Source organism: Triturus cristatus, chromosome 12 (assembly GCF_964204655.1).
Source record: "Triturus cristatus chromosome 12, aTriCri1.1, whole genome shotgun sequence".
Classification (NCBI taxonomy): domain Eukaryota; kingdom Metazoa; phylum Chordata; class Amphibia; order Caudata; family Salamandridae; genus Triturus; species Triturus cristatus.
The window spans coordinates 163507172-163529112 of record NC_140595.1 but is presented as its reverse complement, the minus strand read 5'-3'; the positions used below and the strand labels follow the sequence as shown (position 1 = coordinate 163529112).

General features: G+C 42.1%; 1 protein-coding gene across 7 annotated transcripts in view; it reads left to right on the top strand.

The window, feature by feature from the left end:
• Positions 1-21941, top strand: part of LRRC71 (leucine rich repeat containing 71) — a 382267-nt gene that overhangs the window by 10858 nt on the left and 349468 nt on the right. For 3 of the 7 annotated variants that reach the window (XM_085640082.1, XM_085640080.1, XM_085640079.1), the window contains exon 2: positions 21424-21518. In XM_085640082.1, the coding sequence (XP_085496208.1) occupies positions 21424-21518 (95 nt within the window). The other 4 variants (XM_085640085.1, XM_085640083.1, XM_085640084.1 and 1 more) reach the window with 4 other exon arrangements.

The window sequence follows — 21941 nt, the reverse complement described above, 5'->3', positions numbered from 1 at the left end:
ATATTCTGTTATAGAGAAGTAAATGTTAGCTACAGTATGGTCGATGGAAAAATTCAGACAATTTGTGTGGGGCACTAAATTCATCCTACGTACTGATCATGAACCACTGCTTAAGGTTTTAACATCTGATGGTGTATTAAAGGCCACCCCAAGAATAGCCAAAATGAATTTAAAACTTGCATTTTATGTATGATGTCGAATATCTTCCTGGAAAGAGGAATCAAGTAGCAAACTACTTAATTAGATCTCCCTTACCATATGAATGTTTTGAGAAAAATGATTGGGAAGATTTTAATGTGGCAGTAGTATATGAGAATACAAATGCTATCTCCAAAGAGGAATGAAACAGTGAGTATGCACATGATGAATGTCTAAATAAAGAGGCAAACTTCATTACTCATGGTTAGCCCATAAAAAATAAAAGCCAAGGAGAATTGAGAGCTATGTGGGAAATACAAAGTGAACTATCTATTGACGATGCTGGTTTTATCTGCAGGGGAGAAAAAATTGTGGTTCCCACAATATTACGATCCAAAATTCTGGATTTAAATCATGAAGGTCATCTGGGCATCAGTAACTAAAGACCAGAGAAAACATTTTATATTGGTGGCCAGGCATGGACAGAGACATAGAGAAGTTTGTCAAACAATGCGCCATATGCCAAGATTCGGATAAAACTCAACGGGTACTCAGACCCACTCTTGGTACAAGACATATGACATCTTCCTGATCAGCCTTGGGAAAATCTTAGCATTGATTGGCTAGGTCCAATTGATGATGATAAAGGTAATCACAAACATGTTTTGGTAGTTATTGATGATTACTCTAAGTGGCCAGAAATAGAAATAACTGAAAATTTTGACACAAAGCAAGTCATCAAATTTTTAGAAAGTGTGTTTTTGCGTGAAGGAATTCCAAAGGTAATTCTAAGTGACAATGGACCACAATTTTCATCTGGAAAATATACACAATTTTAGGAGAGGAATGGCATTTGTGGGAAGAAAGCCCCAGTGTATCACCCGGCAGGGAATGGTATAGTGGAAAGGTTCAACAGAGTTATAATGGGCAGTGTACAGTAATCATTGTATGCTGGAAAAAAATGGGAAAAATAACTTTTTAGTACACTATGGGCTTGCAGGATTACACCCACTGGTACTGGTTACAGTCCTTTTAGAATCTTACAAGGGAGAGAACCAAAGATAATGTTGCTTGGAACACCATGAAGTCTTGTGGAAAATGGTCACTAGCTGTTGTTATATCAAATATAAGGAAAATGCATGAAACCTGTAAGGGTAACTTTGATAAATCACACAACACATGTGACGTTAAACTTAAGGCAGGTGATTGGGTCAAAGTAAAACTCAGTTCTAAAGTAAAAAAAGGACAAAGTAAATATTCTGCACCTTTACGTGTAGTAATACCTTTTTCCAAGTCTGCTGAATTGAGTGATGGGAACATTTGTACAGTGATGTAATTTAAAGAAAAGGTGCAGCAAAATTATCTTCTTCAATGAATTTGAGGTTGTGACCAAGATATTGATAATATTAATTCCCAATCTGTAAGGATTGCTCCCAGAGTTGATGTTCAACCTTCTTGTAAGGTTATGCAACCTTCTAGTAGCTCTGGAAGAATGACACGTGCTGGTAGAGCAATAAGATTACCAATGAGATATAGGAATGATGCTATGTAATTATTTTTTGTAAAGAAGGGGGGTAGAATATCTACCTTTATTTAGTATTTTGTGTCACACATTATTCTTGTATTCTGAAGTTGAACAAAACCATAATTACTTAGGTAGACTCTGTTAAGTAGCTTTTAGGATTGTAAATATTAGTTATATTGTTCTAGTTTGTTTTTATGATTAAAAGGGAGGAGATGGGGCATCACAGCTTCCTAGTAACTATTACTATGGTTACGGCTGCTGTGTGTCCTTGAGTGTGTTTTCTGGATCTTAGAGAAGACAGTTACAGATAAGGCATCGTGATGAGAAGATGTACCTGCTTGCTCTGCAATAAATATACTTCAATCTACTAATAATGACGGGAGCATCTTTACAGATACGTGAGATAAACATGGAATTAAAAATATCATTAAGTTTAGAGGCTATGGTATTTGAGATGGGCTTAAGCACTAAGGGAGGGCACGTTCATCTGGTGAGCCGGATTCGTTGGTCTGTACAAGTTCCTCTATTTGCACTATTGCGACTGCGGAGAAGGTGTCAAAGATGGCCAGTGGGAAGTTGCTATTGCTGGAGTGGGTAATTCAAAAAAAAAAATTATGTACGCATATTAATGATAGGCAATTAGAATATTGCATGATATATGTGGCTTTTGTGATGTATTTGTGCTTTATTCAGTAAGTATAAACCGCTTGAGTGTTGCTTTCTGCTAGATAAATACACACACATATGGATATTAATGAGGGAATAACATTTTATTAGTTATTTCTATGTGTTAATTGCGTTTTGTGTTTCTTTTGCTTAAGTTGACCATTTGGGCCTGCCACAAAATGGCTGCCTCCGGTTCCTAACTTGACTGTCAACGCTACACGAGGTTTTGGGTGAAGTGCGCCTGCGCTAACGCCAGCTACAGTGGCCTCGTCATGACCCTAACCAGATTGTACCCCCCAAGGTCGCCCTGTGAATCAAGCCAGCTTTTCGAAAGAACAATAAGACGCCTCTTAAAACCGGAACAAGCAAGACTGATGATCTAAGAGACATTAGTTCATGAGAACCCTGTCAGACGATCTTCGATTGTCCAATCAGAGGAGCTGGAAACCAAATATTTGTTACATTTTGTCAATGATTTTACTATAAATTATGGTAGAATAGAGAGGTTGGTGCTGGTTCGTTTTGGCTTTTCTCGATATCCTGATGTTATGCTGACGGAGAGGACGGTGACGCTGCAGGACAGCTGTTTCCCTGAATCTTTGACGGACTGAATTAATGCCCAAACTCCTGATGAACTGAAATCACTAAATTTGATGGGCATAGATTTGCGAGACTACCAGATTTGACTTAGAGGACGACAATTAGCCAGAATAGGTAAATATGATGATTGGCGACTTGAATAAATGAATGATTTAATTTGCATTAATTAGATAAAGATTGAATTGAGCCACTACATAATGAGTTGGGTTGTTTATTCATTGAAAAATTATTAATTTGAAGGTAAATTAGGGAATTGGAAATCAACCTAAACCAGCAACTAACTGATCCATCCCGTTTTATGAGAGGATTACTAAAAGTGAAGTTCAGGACCTAATGAGTATCAGAAGGTTGCGTAGATTTGTTGCTCATTAGGGAAAGAGGTAATTCCTTTCATGTCAGCGTTTGGAAGATAATCGCTTCCCGAGAAACACAGATTGATGGTGAGTGAATGTTGGTATTATGGTGTTTCTGGGATGTGGTTATCTTCCAAACGCTGATATGAAAGGAAATACCTCTTTACCCCAATGAGCAATAATTCTACATAACTTTCGACTCATTAGGCCCTAGATTCCACCTTTGGCATTCCTCTCATAGATTGGCCATGGATCTGCTAGTTGCTGGTTTAGGTGAATTTCTGATCCTCTATTACTCTGAATTAATACATTTTATATGAATAAACAACCCAACTCGTTTGATAATTAATCAAATCAATCTTTATTTAAATAATGCAAATTAAATCATTCGTTTATTCAAGCCGCCAATCGTCATATTTACCTATTCTGGCTAATTGTCGTCATCGAAGTCAAAATGTAGGCATCCGTTCAGTCTGTCAAAGATTCAGGGACACAGCTGTCCTGCAGTGTCACCGTCCTCTCCGTCAGCATAACGTCAGGAAATTGGAAAGCCAAAAAGCGAGCGACTCCTGACCTCACTATTCTACCGTAATTTAGAGTAGGAAATCATTGTCAAAAGTTACAAATATTGGTTTCCGACTTCACTTATTGGACAATCAGAGATCGTCCAACAGGGTTCTCACGAAATAATGTCTCTTAGGTCATGACTCCTGCTTATTCCGGTTTCAAGAGGCATCTTATTGTTCTTCAGAGAAGCTGGCTTGCTTCCCGGGGCGACCTTGGTGGGTACAGTCTGGTTAGGGTCACGAAGAGGCCACTGTAACTTGTGTTGGCGCAGGCGCAATTCACCCAAAACCTCGTGCAATGGAGTTAGTCCCGTCGGATACAGGAGGCAGCCATCTTGTGGCAGGCCCAAATGGTCAACTTAAGCAAAAGAAACACAAAACGTAATTAATACATAGAAATGGCTAATAAAATGTTATTCCTTCGCTAATTCCCATATGTATGTGTATTTATCTAGCTAAAAGAAACACTCAAGCGGTTTATACTTACTGAATAAAGCACGAATCACAAATACATCACAAAAGCAACATATATCATGCAATGTTCTAATTTTCTATCATTAGTATGCGTACAGAATTTAGTTTACAAATTAATGGTGAGTGTTGTAGAGGAAGGGAAATCCTTTAAAGAGTAATTTTTGTAGTGTCGCGGTCTAGTGGAAGCGCACTACGTAGGCATGCAAATGCGTGTAGCGGCCATATTGGACGCTACTGCGCATGCGCGAGAACGCGCGAGGCGGATTAGAGCGATCGAAGCAGTATGCCCGGCGCTCTCTTGTGTTAAACGATATATAATCAATAAAAGAAGGTTGGAACCTCATCCTGACTACTTCTCTTCACTGGGGGAACCAAACAAACATTACAGTGGCGACGAGGGTGGGATGAATCAACCCTGAAGGACACCCAGAGGAGGAGAGACCCCCACCAGCAGGAGAGCCGGAGGGGACGACGCCCTACTGTAGCAGGTACACCAGGAGGTCACAGGAGAGACACCAGGACACCACGAGAGAGCGCGGCAGTGGCAGACGGAAGCCAGAGGGAGGCACGAGGAAAGCAAGGGTGCCGACCAGTCGCAAGGAAGCATAAGCAAGCAGACCGGAGCAAGACATAGAGGAGGCCCTGGCGGAATCAGGGAGGAACAGCGCAGAAGGCACTGAAGAGACCCGGACGACCCGAAGAAGAGGAGAAGGGACGGAAGCGCCAGGCAGTCCTAGAAAACAGGCAGGAGAGAACAGGGAGCGAGCCAAAATGTGCGCACAGGCGTCAGGACTAACGACACCAGTCCCGTTCCTACCAAGGCCAGGGGAGCCTCAAATGAATGGGAGGACTGGAGAGAATATTTCAAAAATTACCTCGAAGCATTGGAAGACGAGAATGAAGAGGCGTTTTCCAGCAGCCGGAGGAAGAGGATACTCTTACATAATCTGGGACCAGAAGGCATACGAGTATTCCAAAACTTAACACCGGTCACCCGACCAGCAGCAGACGATGATGTGTTCAAACACGCCATCGAAGACTTAGACAACCACTATCGCCCCACAGTATGCACATCTATCGACCGCCAAAATTTCCAGCAGAGGAAACATGAAGCGGGGGAAACGATAGACGACTACGTCGCAGCACTAAGGAAGCTAGCGATAACGTGTAAATTCGGAGCTCTACACGACGAATTTGAAAAGGACCAAATAGTAATGCACACAACAAGCAAGACGGTGCAGGATAAATTGTGGGCAAGTGGAGATGCGACGCTAAAAGACGTGATAGCCATCGTAAAAAGGGCAGAACTAACCAAGCGCTGCGCAGACGCAGCGAAGAGAGAACAAGTCCCGAGACCCACGATAAACAAGGTGGAGGACGCCGTCCAATATGGAAGAGGAAAACCGGCGCCAGGAGAAAACAAGGGAACGCACAAAGGGAAAGGAAAACCAGGACAAACGTGGAAACAAGACAAAGAAGGAACGTCGAAGTGCTACAGGTGTGGGAGCCCGAACCATGCAGCACATGACAAATGATGTCCCGCCTTCAGAGCAAAGTGCGCGTTCTGCGGCCTGGTAGGTCACTATGAGAAGGTGTGTTGAAGGAAGTGGAAACAGCGTGCAGTGAAATACGTGGCACAAGACCTAGGTGAGGAAGAAGAGGGTCAAGAGGAAGACAACGACGTCCTTTGCGTGGAAGACCAAGTGCTAGGCATTGACGGCAGAAGGTCTCGCAAACCCCAGTGCGACATTCACATCGGAGGAGTGGAAATCACTATAGTAGCGGATTCGGGGTCCCCATACACTATCGTCCAAAGATCAGTGTGGAATGCGAAATTTGAACCTAAAGTAGGCTCACATCTGGAACCTCCCGACATACGACCGGTCACATACAAGGGGGAACCTATCCCAATGGTAGGATTCCAAAGACTGCTCTTTCAATTCAAAGAACGCAACGTCCAGTGCAAATTGTACGTTGCAGAGAAAGGACCCTCGGTCCTAGGGTGGATGAACCAAGGAGAATTGGGAATGCAACTGAATCCGGGATGAGACACCCAAGTGTTAGTAACGTTGGAAGGAAAATGGTCTAAGGCAGCGGGACTGCGAATACCCGAAAATATTTGGTGACAAGATAGGGAAATTGGGAAAATTTACCCACAAAATTGTGCTCAAGGAGAATGCCCACCCTGTGACACACAAAGTGAGAAACATACCGATCACAGTGAGAGAGGCAGTGCAACAGGAGCTACACCGACTGGAGGAAGAAGGAATTATTGAACCCATCGACAGCGCGGAATGGTTGGCACCATTGGTGGTGGCCATGAAACCGACGGGCAAGGTGCGCTTATGTGTGGATCTCAGAGAACTCAATAAATGTATCGTGGTGGAGAAGTTCCCGCTACCACGCATAGAGGAAATGCTGGCACGAACAAAAGGAGTGAAATGGTTCTCCACCATCGATCTAAAGTCGGCGTATCACCAGGTAGTCCTGCACCCCACGAGTAAGAAACTGACGTCATTCATAACACCATTTGGGTGCTATCAGTTCTGCCGCATGCCCTTTGGTCTGGCATCAGCAGCAGCAATTTTTCAAAAGCTAATGGCCCGTCTGTTCAGAGACATAGAGGGAGTACAATACTTCCAAGATGACATCCTATTGATGGGGAAGGAACAAGAAGACCACGACGAGAAGCTGGATGCGGTACTTAGGATCCTAGAGGAAAACGGACTAACAGCAGAGTGGGAGAAGTGCCATTTTGGCATGTCATTAGTCACCTACCTGGGGCATGAAATCGGAGAAAAGGGAAGAACACCAAAAAAAGTGAACGTGACAGCCATCTGCGATGCTCCTCCGCCCACCACCAAGGAAGAAGTAAGATCCTTCCTAGGGATGGCGGAATACTACAGTAAGTTCGTCCAGCACTTTGCCACGAAAACGCACCACATGAGGCAGCTCACGAGGGAGAAAACAGCTTTTGCATGGACGGAAGACACACAAGAAGAGTTTGACACGGTTAAAATAGAAATCAGCCAGGCTATCCCGCTACAAGGGTGCGATCCCCTAGGAAAATCGATATTGATGACGGACGCCAGCGAAAAAGGGTTAGGGGCAGTGCTCATGCAAGAGAGACAAGACGGCATGAAGGAGACGATCAGCTTCGCGTCCAGGTCACTAACGAATTCAGAACAAAAGTTCAGCGTGATAGAGAAAGAGATGTTGGCCGCAGTATGGGCCATGGGGAAGTATCGCCAGTTCCTGTGGGGCACGAGATTCCTACTGAAAACGGACCACAAACCATTAGTGAAAGTACTAACGTCAAGCGGACATGCCAGCGCGACACCCCGCATAGCGAAAATGACATTGAAACTCTTGGAATATCGTTATGATGTGGAATACATACCAGGCTCAAGAAACAAGATAGCAGATTATCTCAGCAGAGCATCAGCAATGGAAAGTGCCACCAACGGCACAGAAGAAGATGATGTGATGGTAGCCTTGACAGAAGATCCGGAACGGGCAATAAGCAGACGAGAATGGAGGGACGCTTATGAAGCAGATAGAGACCTGGAAGAAATCAAGAAATGCATAGTTCAAGGGTGGCCCGATAGGAAACAACAGACGCCTCAACTTCGACAATTCTACGAGGTCAGGGATGAGTTGTCGGTGGGAAATGATGGAGTGTTTGTGTACCGAGGAAACAGAGGGGTCCCACCAGCGAATGTAATACCATATCTTTTGACAATAATACATGAAGGGCACCTGGGAATCGTGAAGACTAAAGCAAGAACCAAACAAACGTATTGGTGGCCAGGAATGGATCTACAGGTGGAGAGACATGTAAGAGACTGTGTGCAATGCCAAGGAGCTGACAAAATCCTGAAACCAATGAGACCTGCTCTAGGAAGGTTCACGAACCCCAGTAATCCCTGGGAAGAAGTGGCAGTGGACATCTTGGGGCCAGTACTCGACAACCAGGGAATCCCCAAGTACATATGTGTTATAAGGGACAAATACTCAGCCAGAGATACACATTCAAGAAGAAATGGACACTGACACAATACTCCGATTTCTCACAACGATATTCCTCAGGGAGGCATCCCCAGAGCCATAATTAGTGACAACGGACCCCAATTTACTTCGGACAAATGGACCAGATTTGCAGAGAGAAATGGCATTCTACTCAAACACACGTCGGTATATCACCCTGCCAGCAATGGTCAAGTAGAAAGGTTCAAGAGGGTGATAATGGGCTCCATACAGGCAGCCATCTCCAGAGGCAAAGACTGGGAAAAGGAATACAAAGCACGGTATGGGCCTACCGCATCACCCCCACTAGCACGGGGTACAGCCCGTTTCAAATTCTACGAGGAAGGCAACCCTTCACCAAAGACAATGTCGCATGGAAAGAGAAGACAATCACGAGCAAATGGTCTCCAGCAGTGGTGCAACACAACCTGGAGAAAGCACAGAGGATATATACAGAACATTACAACCGCAGAAAAAACGTGAAAGAGACAGCCTTAGAAAAAGGGGAGTGGGTCAGAGTAAAGTTGGCAGTACTCAAAAGAAAGGGAGACAGCAAATACTCCCCACCCCTAAGAGTGGAAGAGGTGTATGACCGAGCGGCGTTGCTCAGCGATGGAAATGTGTGGTCCCAGGACCGTATGGCCAAATGCAACAAAATCCTACAGTGGCCCCGCGAGGACAAGGAAGGAACGACATCGCCAGTGGACACGAGAAACAAAATAGAAACTCCTAATGGAGAGAATGAAGAGAGTGTTCCTGAAGACCTTAACAGCGAGAGGAAAGTACGAGAAGGACCAACAACGGAGGAAAGGACCAGGGAAGTGGGCGAGAATGAGACAGAGAAGGAAAAGGTACCCAAGAAGGAAGAAGGGGGAGCCCAGTCGTAGAAGGGGGCCGAGAAGGACACACTACCCCGGTAAGATGTACCCGAGTTGGTCGAGCGGTGGTGAGACCATCCAAGTTTAAAGACTATGAACTGTTATGTAATTAGTTTTGTGTGGTATAAAAGGGAGAGATATGTAGTGTCGCGGTCTAGTGGATGCGCACTACGTAGACACGCAAATGCGTGTAGCGGCCATATTGGACGCCAGCCGCGGCCCGTGGAGGGAGTTCCGTGGGGCGGTAAGGCAGGGCGGGGGAGGGGCAGGGTGGGGGTTTCTAAAAACCGGAATATGGATAATTGCAGGTAAGTAAACAATTAAATAAATAAAACGAATTTCGTAGCGCACGCTGCATCGCAAAATGCAGCGTGCGATATATAATCAATAAAAGAAGGTTGGAACCTCATCCTGACTACTTCTCTTCACTGGGGAACCAAACTAACATTACAATTTTCTTTCTGGATTTCCCTTCTCTTTTTGAAACTAAGGCGCAGCAACATTGTCATGGTTCACCAGGGCTTTAAGTGGAAGTTTTTTCTATATTATATAGAAGCCATAGTTGCTGCTTATTTGTCTTATGCAACTAGCAACCATAGATAAAGCCAAAACTCCTGACTTGTAGGTATGATGTGACTTGTATCATATGCAATACATAAATGCCCAATGCATAATGGCACGTTTGCTGCAAGCAGAAAGTAAAGTCAGACATCATCAAAGTCGCCATCTTTAAAGGCAAAAGTATAGACTACTGATAAACGTAATAACAACCAACATACTTCTGTTCGCAAATATTAAAAACGTTTTGCAGTTAAAAAAGCAATTAAATCAATCGTATGAAATCGAAAGTAAATACATACACTTAAAAATATGAAGACACTCGCTATTGAAGTTTTGCAATATAAATGTAATCCTGGGTCGTACTAATTCGAGCTTTCATACTTCTGCCCTTTCACGTACAACTAAGATTTGACTGTCGGCTACACTCCAATATGGCTGCGCCATTCCCTGTGAGTATCAGTCTACGGTCGTCGTAACATGTCAACACAAGCACTGTGCACACGGTCCTTCAACCTGATTGTTGCCCTGGTAACGGACGCCGCTATAACGCTGCTGAAGGAGCGGTGGTGGCGATATAGGCAGAATCCTGGTGAGGAATCCCAGGGGCAGACGGAGGATGGAGAAGGACAGCGGGTGGGGATAGATCCGGGGCAAGGGGTGGCATATATGTATAGAGGGAGGCGGGAGGTGAGCGATATAACCTGTCCTTTTTAAAGATATCCGTTGATTTTAAATAGAATGCGATTTTTATATAATTTGGTTAGTATTATTTGTGAGTAGTTCGGGGAGCATTGGAAACCCCTCGTAAACCACTCCGATTGCAGCGCAGCACAAGGGCTGCGTTGCTGACAAGAGCGAGCAATGAGTGCTCGACTAAGTTATGGCAGCAAACTTTTTTTGGGGGGGGGGGGGGGGTGCCCTCCTGCTGATTTGTGGCCTCTCCGCTGTATGTCCCATCTCCCCTAATGATTAAAGCGTCCCTTAGTAATCAACATACAAACAGCTTTTTATATAGCGCGAACTCGACCCGAAGGTATTGGAGTGCTTTACATGAGCACCGGTAACGTTACACAAGGACACATTCATTTTTTTATTTTTTTTTGCTAGGCTCAGGGAGATTACGTTATTTGCCCATAATCACAGGATGTGGCGGGGACCCCGAGGCTCGAACCTTGGTTTCCAGCACCAAAGTCGGCAGTTCTAGCTGTCAGAACACATCATGCTTGTATATATGGCAACTACTATTATGTAGCACATTTGCCCTCCATTTATATCATGTACATAAACCAATGGGACTAAAAGGCATCGTCTGTGCTGTACTTCGAGGGTCCATTTGAGTCCACAGTGGCAAGTGTGGTAGTCAGAGCTTTAAGTGGAAAGAAAAAACTAAAGTGTCTCTCAAAGGGGCGTGGCCAATGGACTGAAGGGCGTGGCTTAAAAATAAGCACGGTAAAAATCTGTGCTGAGCATAGTGTGCTGCCAGACTGGTATTTTGCTGCTTCTGTCATTGCATACAGATATATAATGCAAAAAGTAACATTACACCTACAACAAGCCAGGACTATTGGCTTTGCCAATGGTTGTTGGTTGTGTAAGATAAATAAGCAACGCCTATGTCTTCGTTGTATAGAATATTTAAAATATTTCAGTTCTGAAATGATGAAAAATCGATCACGAATTTCTTTGAAGTTACCTCAAAGGCAGTGAAGGGTGGTACTGCTGCAGTGTTAGAAAAAAGTTTCCATCGAGGGTGAGGGCAAAAATGGAGAGCCTGATAGAGACCCGTCTCAGATTCTGCTCTTTAGAACTGCCGGTGCTGAGCAATGGTAGGACCTGGCACACTTAAAGCCCTGGTGGTAGTGAAAACTTAATTCGTTTATAAAGCGGGCTGCAGCTGCATCTGGTTTCCTGTTACATTCCAGTTTGAACGTTTCTTAATCCCACCGTCCCTACACCAATCCCCAATATACTGCGTTGGGGAGAGGATGTGGTGTAATGGCCTGAGCTGCTGACCTTTGTGCTAAGGAACCAAGTTCCAGTTTCGGCGTCGCCTCAATATCCTGTGTTCTGGACAAATCACGTAATCTCCCCGTGCCTACCAAAAATGAATGTGTAACATAATTGGTGATCATGTAAAGCACTCTAATGCCTTCAGGTCGAGTTCGCACTATATAAAACTGCAAAAATAAAAATAAATAAGGGGCTGCAACTCACCTCTGTATTGCAGCGGACACAATAAGGGTATACCTCAGCTCGCAAGGCGCATTACTGAATCAGTTTCATATTCCTATTAATAGGAATTGGTAGAAGGGTGTTGAAACCAATAACCGCTGGTTTACCACTAAACTTGGGTTACAGTGTAAGGAATCTTCACAAGCTCCCATCGACATGCACTGGTTGCGCAGTTGGTACGTGCTGAAAAACCTTAACCAGCTATTGTGCATTCAGTAAGGCATGGCAGGTTGTCCGGAAGTCAAATTTCCAGGACAGTGACTTGACCCAAAGAGAAGGTGATGAAGATGGTGCAGAGTGCATCTGGCCCAAGGTAATCAAAGTTAAACCATATGGATGTCCATTTTCACAGGTCTAGTTCTGAATGATGGAATGCACACATTCCCATCTAATCAAGGAACACCGGAAGCAATCGCAAAAGTGTATACGCCATTAAACAGAACATTTCAGTAGTGCCACCATTATGTAACCATGGTTTCCTTATCATTTTGACTGAAAACCAACAAGTAGGGTTCCCTAATATGGGAGAGGGTGAAGAGCCGAACTGGTTTTTATAGATGAGGGAGTCACTGAGCCCAGTAATGTAACACAAAATTATATTGTAATTTTATTTAAATAGCGCTTACTTACCCTGATGAAGCATCACAGCGCTTTTCGGCGAATAGCATGGTATTCCAGAGCCCAAAAAGGATTAGTAGAGGATTAGTATAGGGAAATATGAGTTAATTTGAGCAGTGGACATGCAAGTCTGTTGATTAAATAGGATAATAGAGGGATGGAGAGAGAAGAGTCTACAAAGTGTTATTTGGGAGATCACAGTTCTGAGATGAGGTTTGGGATAAGTAAAGACGGAGGAGGTAAGAGTCTCTAGGAATGGATTAGGGAGATAATAGTAGGAAAATGAGGTTTGGGATAAGTCAAAAAAGGAATACAGGAGGGAAGAATTAAGAAAGGGTTGTTTGGGAGATCATAGTAGCAGAATGAGGTTTGAGGTGAGTCAGAGAGTGGAGGTGGAGGATATATTGAGGTAGGTATAGGGTGAGACATAGAATTGTGCAGAGAGAGTCAAAGTTCTTTTTTCCCTTCTTCTTCCATAGCAGGTGTTAAGTAATAATATACATAAGTACATAGTGAGAGTATACATGTACAAGAAATATAATCTATCGAGATTTAAAGTCGTATATTATAAACTCAGACTTTCTAATATTGCTGTACCTTAAGCTAATTTATTTTTGTGTTTTTTTATAACTTTTTAAAACATTTCATATTTTCCACAATGTTCAAATATTGAAGCATTTGTAGATAAACAATTATGATAATTCTTACATATTGTGATAGATAAATAAAACAGAGACCCATAAACATCTATTTAAATAACTTATATAAAAACTATGTAGTGATGTATGCATGTTAAGCATAGAATAATCTATCTATATATTTAACCATAAGTAATATATACATTTGTTAAGTAGACCTAAGGATATCTATCTATTTTAAAAAAACGTAATTATTACACATATTTGTGCAAATAAATGCTCATGTCTAGATACATACATATGATCAAATTATAAATGTTTATATACATAGGGATATGTTGTACATTAGTGTTTGAGTATGGTGGTTATGTAGGAAAGAACCAACTCTCGAGTAGTCTTCTGAAGATAAGATAGTTAACCATGGATCTTATGCTGGGGGGTAATGAATTCCATAGTTTGGGTGCTTGAACAGAGAAAGATGTACCATCTCTGTATTTTTTCATGTATAGTGGGAGTTTAAGGCGAGGTGCCAATCTGGAGCGGAGGTTTCTTTGATGAACGTATTTGGTGATTTTATTCCTGATGAAAAGTGGTCAGTTCCATGTATTGCTTTGTGGGTGATACAAAGCAGCTTTAAGGGGGATCTTCTGGGAACCAGTGACCAATGTAGAGCCCTCAAGGCAGAGGAGATGTAGGCTTGTGGCTTTATATGTAGGAGTAGTCTGGCAGCAGAGTTCTGATTCTGTTGTATTCGTCCCACAGTTGATAAAGATGATCCATGGTAGAGGCTATTGGCAGAATCCACTTTTGACAGTACAAGAGAGATAGCAGGCTGGATTTTGTGTGAAAATCCCAGGCGGGGAAGATGCATCACAGAAATTTAATAGTAATGAAGGTTGATCTTGCTAATTTCTCCACCTGGGCATTCATTGTTAACTTGGAGTCCATGGTAATTCCAAGATTTCTTACTTTCTTAGTACTTTAGGAGGTGGTCCCAGATCGTCGGGCCAGACACAGAGTGGGCCATCATTTGTCCAGTCGCCACATGTGAGTATTTCAGTTTTGGAATCATTCAGTTTAAGGTGACTCGATGTAATTTATGGATTGACGGATCTGAGGCAACTGAAGATTTTGGATTTTCAGTCTCTTTGTGGCTTTCCAGATTTAGGATTATTTGTGTGTCATCTCGATAGTTATAGTATGTGAGCTGAAATTCATTTATCATTGCTGGTAATGACTTCATGTAGATGTTGAAAAGCATGGTTGAGATGATAGAGCCTTGAGGGACACCTGCTTTTGTGAAGTACAGTTTAGATGAGAAAGGGGAAGTATAGATAACATTTGGTGTTTTTTGAAGGTAGTATGTGATCTAGTAGAGTACAGTACCCTCTATGCCGGCTTTGTAGAGTCTTTGAGTGTCATGGTCAACTGTGTCAAATGATGGGCCCCCCTGCAGAATGTTAAGAGGGGCTCCTGAGTCTTACATATCTCACAGATATTCATGAGCTGTGGACTGAATGGGGCCCCTTGAACCGCAGGGCCCTGTGTTACACTCTGACCTGCACTATAAAAGCCGACAGTTGAATTAGATTTTAAAAAGTTGAGTTTGAGTTTTTTTCTGAAAGCCAAGAAGTTGGGTGCACTGCATATGGACAAGGGTGAAGTGGGTCCCCACTGACCAGGTCCGGCAGCTAAGTGCTTCCAGACTGATTAGTTTCATCTCCCTTAATTATACCGTACATTCCTCCCTGTAAGATTTTTCCTTAAGAAAAACCTGATTGATTAAAGGATTGTTTTAATATAACTTAATTGGACACCTTGTCCCACATGTAAAGTTGGGTAACATCCGATGGGTAGAGTAGAGCTACATAAGAATCTTGTTTTTGCATCCACAAGGAGATTGTGTTATCTTAGTGGAACTGTGTGTTAGACTGGTAGTATTTTGTTTTCCTGTAGATGTGTGAACCCATAGACATCTGTGATTTGAAGGGAAGCCGATGTAAATGTTTGCACTTGTGCATGCTAAATGTAAATCAGACTGCAGCACTTTGAGCTTGTTGTAGCCTACATATTTGATAAGTAGATGGATCTCTGTATAATAATTATAATAATAATAATAATGATAATACTAAAGCAGATTTGTAGAGCCCATGGCTACTTCATTGAAGTGTCCCAGCGCTAGGACTGATCTTAAACAAAAACTACTCATATGGGTGGCTAATAACGTAGGGTGAAGAGGCAATTTTTTAACTGTTTCCTAAAGGATGCTTCAGATGATGCCTACCGGATTTTTAAAGGCAAAGTGTTCCAGATCTTTGGAGCAAGATAACTAAAAATGTGGCCTCCAACTCTGAGTTTATGAAATTTTGAGACTAGGACTAACCTAGCATCAGATGATCTTAAATCCTAACCTGAACATAAGGTTTAATAAAAGAGTGAACATACTATGGACCAAAATTTGACAGAGCCTTGTATCAATAGCAGAGATTTAAAGGCAATTTGCTTCTTAATTGGTAGTCAGTGGAGTTCTCTCAAACCAGCCCCAATGGAGGCGCGTCTAGGAAGTTTAAGCAACAGATGTGCAGCAGAATTTTGGAGTGCTGTAGTCTATTGAGTCTCCTTTGTGAGAGCCCAAGATAAAGGGCATTAGAATAATCCAGCCTAGAAATGGCCATGGTCTGAATGACAGTTTTCTGGGCCGATGAGGTAAAAATCCCAGAATCTTCTTAAGGACTTTTTAATATCCCAACACATTTTCCAGCTATAAGATTGCTTGGTGGTCAAACAACAAATTATGATCTAGCCAGAGGGCAACATTTTTAACTTCTTGTTTTAGTGATGGTGAAGTGCCCAGGCTAGCAGGCTCCATGCGGTGGACCAAATGTCAGGCTGGTTGTCTAAGATCAAAACCTTAGTCTTCTATCCATTTCACATTAGGCAATTATTGGCCATCCAATTTTCTACTTCCAGAAGACACAGACGCAACTGGAAGGCAATAATGCCTTTTCTACATCCAGGTGGAAGTTTAATACCTACCAATGGGTGAAGTGCAAGTGGAATGAAGGAAGGCGTCTTTTTGAATTTTTTTATTTGCTGGAATGTGGATTTGGCAACTGCCTTTAGGTTTGCAAGCCAAGCTTTCAATCTCATATGTCATACTGACTTCGGTGATAGTCAGTTTATGCCCTTTATTATCGGGAAAACTAGTCAAATGTCTTTGTAGATGCCAAAAGCTGAGGAATGGATGAGTAAACAGGTGCATCTAGGCTGAGGTGTATATCTCTAATGGCACCAATGTTTTGGATTTTGCTTTTAATGGGAAGCGTTCCTCAGAAAAGGTATTTCGGTTTAGCTAGAGTAAATTGTTTTGCAGCAAGTGAGGTGTCTCAGCAGCAGGATTTCTGTCACTGAGCTATTGATTTTTAGATTGTTGTGGACCTCAGGATCCAATCGTTTAGAGGCTGTTAGTGATATTTTCGAATTGATTGCTGTTTCCTTTGTTTTGCAATTACATGACCATTTTGGACCTTTAAGAGTGGAAGAGGAGGTTGGTGGTCTTAGCAGATCTGTAAGTACTTTTATGTCAATATTAAAAAAGAGAGGAGAGGAGAATGCAGAAATCCTTAGGCAATTCCACTATGAAGGACTGAATTACAATGTCTTCTAGAATGACATCTGGAAACATTCAAACCTTTTCAAATAGTGTTTTCAATAACATCTTTCAATAACATCTTCCTGGGAAAGTGAAAGGCCTTCCCAGGAACATTGTTTGTCACTTACCTTGATTTGGGATCATTTTCTTTCATTCTGGTGTGTTGAACAACATTTTGTGCTTTTGTGTCAATGGGAGAGAGGTATGATCACAAACCTTTTGATCCCTAGTCTGATGGTTTGACAAATATTCTGTGACACTAGACATCCACACAAGAGGCAGGGAGGGAAAGCAATTGGGTGGGGGTATGAGGCAGGGGAAGCAATTGGGTGCAGGTAGCAGGATCTATGCCCACAGAACATGCTGAAAAATCAAAGGTTTGTATTTTTGTGAATTCTCCTGGGAGAGCCAATGAGTTCCCATTTGAGGACCACGCTTTGTTAGCTAACCTGCTGGAACCAGTCCTGCTCTTTCTAACAACATACATAGTTTAATGTTATCTGCACAGACGTGCAGTTCATGCTGTTTTATGACATCTGCTTATTGTATTGTGTTGTACTGACGTTTGAATAGCGATTTCCCACCCATTAAAAATTAAAAGTGCAGTTCGGATGGATAGGTATGTAGCTACTCCATTTGTTATTCATAGTTCGCAAAGTATTGTTTTCTGGAGTGGCCTGTGTGGGAAGAATTTTGGAGTTATGTATGAGGGTTGGAGGTGTGTTCCAATAAATAAATTGTAGCTGTGGTAAAGTGTGGTGTGTAGTATTGAAACTTGTGAGCTGCACTTAATTACCTTATCAAGTTCACGTCATCTGACAACTGGGTGTGTTGATAGGAGAACAGGGGTAAGTTCACCAGGGATATGCAACAGTACTTCCCTAAGACCACTAAAGACACCACAGTAAGCAGTGTTGATGCAAACCAAGGATATTCCAGATGTCATAATAGAGGGTCTATAGTGTCTTACAGTAGTGAATATGGCACAACTCAAAAATAACCACTGACACCACTCTAGTAGTTCTGAAAGGTTCACTTCGTAGTGAAGAATGTGCAACCAAGTGATCAAATTAGAGACACACGAATAGTTGGCCGAAGGCGTCAACCAAGAAGTGGAGATGGCTAATCATGTATATCCATAAGTACTATGGCAATACATCTCAGCGGTCCATCTATGGCTGGAGATGGTGCAAAAATTGCTTTGCTACTAGAGATCATTGCATCCAATGGTGGCCATCACGTTTTTCATTGGACAAGAAAACTCGCCAAATAAACCCCTTCTTTGAGAATTGCTTAGTCTATTTTTAAGTCACTACTCACATCTACAGTCCCTTCAATCCACACCTACACCTGCGCTTCACAGACAGCACTGGGACTAAAGATCTCCAAAAAAGAGCCCCCTCGAGGGTGCCCTTTGGGCACTGCAACACTGGCCCGACGAGGAGCAAGCCCGATGATGTAGCATGACACCCACTTGGGTATGTGAGGGCCCTAGTTTCAAAAAGGAACCCCCCCTACCTTTGGCTCCTATATACCAGATCTGATACCCCCTTCCTTAGGAACTGCATACCATTAGTTGGTACAATTTATTTCGGAGCATGTATGCTGGTCTGTAATGCGCTCCTGGTCCCCCCTATTTTTGTGGAGATGGTGCAACCCAGGGCTAAAATCGGAGACAACAAAATAGTGGGTCTAAGAGTCCACTCCGAAGTAAAGATGGTGCAACAAAAGGATTTCCACAAACTTCAAAGTAGTGGGTCTCTTTTCCTCAATAATCACAAGCACAACACAATATCAGAGCCAAATAGTTGGCAAAGTGCTGCCAAATCAGTAGTACTGCCATTTACCTTATTAACATATACAGATACACAGTAGAAACACTCAACTAAAAGAAGCATAAACATAACTCACTCTCATGCAAAATGTTGCGTCATAAGAGACCACTCTTGATTTTGATTCCTATATAAATAGCAATATATTATAACTTAGCAATGAAAAACTGATCCACTGCCCACCCCAATAGGGAGGAACATGCCAACGTCCTTGTAAAAGCATACCCATACACGTGGAGAAGTGTGGCTCAATGATTAGAGCGGCAGACCCTGATGCAGAGGTCTAGCCCGGGACCAGGGTTCAATTCCCCGCCTCGGCGGGTCTTGGGCTCAAAAATTCCATGGACCTGATAATTCTCGCCTTGGTGCCATTCCAATCATGGAGTCCCACTCTGCAACTCTGGGCAATAGCTTGCTTAATCTTCACAACGGCCCCCACAACACTAAGGATGCCTGGCCTCCACCTTGGGGGTGCCCAGGAGTGGACGCCTCACAGGGAAAGCCAGGATGGGTTCCACAGCGGTATTTGTACAAGCGCCTTGAGACCCTTGTGGGTGAGTAGTGCGCTATACAAGTATCAATTTACATAGAACTAGGGAAAAATGTCCCTAGATTGAACTCATTTTTCAATTCACAATACATCACACAAATTGTTTTAAAGCTTCACAGTAAGCACATAGTCTGCTTACCACACACAAACAAGCATTAAAACAAGAAACGCTATAATGTGTTAGTTGATGATCCGCACAGAATAATACTCGGACGCAGAATGCACTGGCCACTCAGTAACAGTACAGAATGCACTACGAGTGGTCTCTTGTACAATTTCAAGAATAGTGATGTAAGGGATGACTGTGTTGAGCCCCAAAGTCACATACCAAGTTTGCAAAGACTCCTCTTCTGACTGGCAGTGTCCAGTTGTGGAGAGAGGATTCAAACCTCAGAGTATATCTATAGATGGCCATGTAGCTAGTCAAATAAAAATAATTAATGGTCTGTTGTGCTGAACGCATTTACAGTTTTTATCCTACTTCTCTTGATCCAAATAAGAATAACACCAGCTCCTATTTTTTGTATGCTGCTGAAGTTTGCCTATTCTTTAGTAAATGACTACATCAAATTAAAGATGGAAGGAGTTTTCCCAATGTATTTCTGGTACTCTGAGAAAAGTAACTATTAGATGTTTGGATTGGTAAAGCATGCTTCACAAGGATCACTATTAATCCCCCTTGTTGTAAAAGTAGGATTCCACTGCCAGGCTGCCCACTTTGCCCCTTCCTTGTGGGCAAAATCTGTTCAATACGAAAATCTAAATTGACACAGTAAAAGACTAAAGCACCAGCAATAGAAAGGGAGCATAATTGATGCAATGAATGTGGAGTTTGTTAAGAAGGAACATTGGACCAGAGGTGTGAATCCCATTACAAACCACAGATGTACCATTTGCACACAGAACGGTTTACGAATGGGAATGCAATTTCTGATGCGCCCCTTGTACTAAAAAACAATTGTCTAGTCAAAGAGGGTCACAAAACGACCTAGCTAATGAATGTTAGTTAGCCAGATCACAACCGTGACCTCCTATGACTGGCAGTGAAATGAGGACTGCAAGGGCAGTGGACATCCAACCCTAAATTCTTTATTTTCCAAATGGGAAGATAAAAACAAAAATAGCATGTCTCCATTAAAGGAACATGTGCTACTTAAAAACATTTTTATGCAGTTTGAGAAGACATCAGAGGGAGCACATACTGTCCAGCCACAATTACTGTCTCAGAAACAGGAGAGCGGCCCCACTACTTCAAGAAACAGGGTTCCTTATATAACTATGTATTAACAAAAAAGATCTCTTTAATGTCTGGACGATCAATTTGAGGAACGATGAATTAAAGGGAAAATAGTGTTGATATTTTTAATGGTTGATTCCTTCAAATTGACAAGTAGACAAATATATGTATGTATGTCTTGTTTGTTATATCTCTCTAGATATAATGTTTTTAAAAAGTATGCGCAATATAGCTCTTATTAAATATTTTTGATGACATGAATTTTTTTATATAATTGTATGAACTGTTTTTATTATATATTTTATTAAACAGATTTTATATAATTGCCTTTGGGTCCTGTTAAGATTGTTAGTGCTGAATATATGTTAGTGCAGATAGTGGAGTGTGAGTTATCTGATTGTCGAGTCCTCCAAGAGATCCTTTTTGTTAATACAGCCACAATTACTCCCATACCTTGGGGGTTGGTAACTGATGTTTTTTTTGCGATTGCAATTGCGGTCACAAACTATTGTTACACACCTTTCAGAATTGCAAATATGAGGGTAAGCTTTGCCATGCCTACTCCTATTGGTTGGTTGGAAAGAGTCAGAAAAGTTTTTGTTGAAAGATTTTCTGACTTGTAAAAAGGCTTTTGTACATTGTGAAAAGTTCTTTTCCAGCTTTACACCCAGTGCTTTTGTGAATCGAAGTGTCTGCACCTGCAAAGGGGCTTTAAACGTCTTGCCTTTATATCCCTGTGTGTCTGAAAGGACAAATCCTATTACCCACCCGTTATTTTTGTTTGCTCTGCTCAAATCATGATGGCTGATATGGAGCAGCGCCCTTTGTATATTCCAATAGCCTGCTCATGATCTCCTCCCCTTTACTTTTTTGACAGCCTCATTAGAAAAGCGAAGATGGGCAAAAAGTCAGAGAGGTCTGCAAAGGACAAAATCTCCATAGTCAGCAGCGAAGATGAAGCAAAGAGTGCAGGTAAAGCAAATGTCGCCTGCCTATTGGGCCATAATCTGGAAAAATGTTCTGGGCTACTCCTTCTATGCTCAGAAATTAAAGTAAATTTAGTAACTATCAGGTCTAGTTCATGTTTCTTTTTCTAATTTAAGGCAATCAGTATGTATGTTTTAATGTATCATTATTATATCACAGCACATCATTTTACACACCCTCCTTAATTGATATTTCCTGATAATCTCTCATGTTAATACCTGTCTACCCTGTCATACCTGTTGCAAAAATAATTGGATTATATCTACACCAAATCCTTAAACAAACGCTTAGTTGGATTACATTCATTTAATTGTTCCACAAATTAGTAAATGTCCAAAACTTCTTGAGTCCATAAATGTGGACTAAGACTTGAAAGAGCTCTCCAATGATGGGCTGTTAGTAGCCATG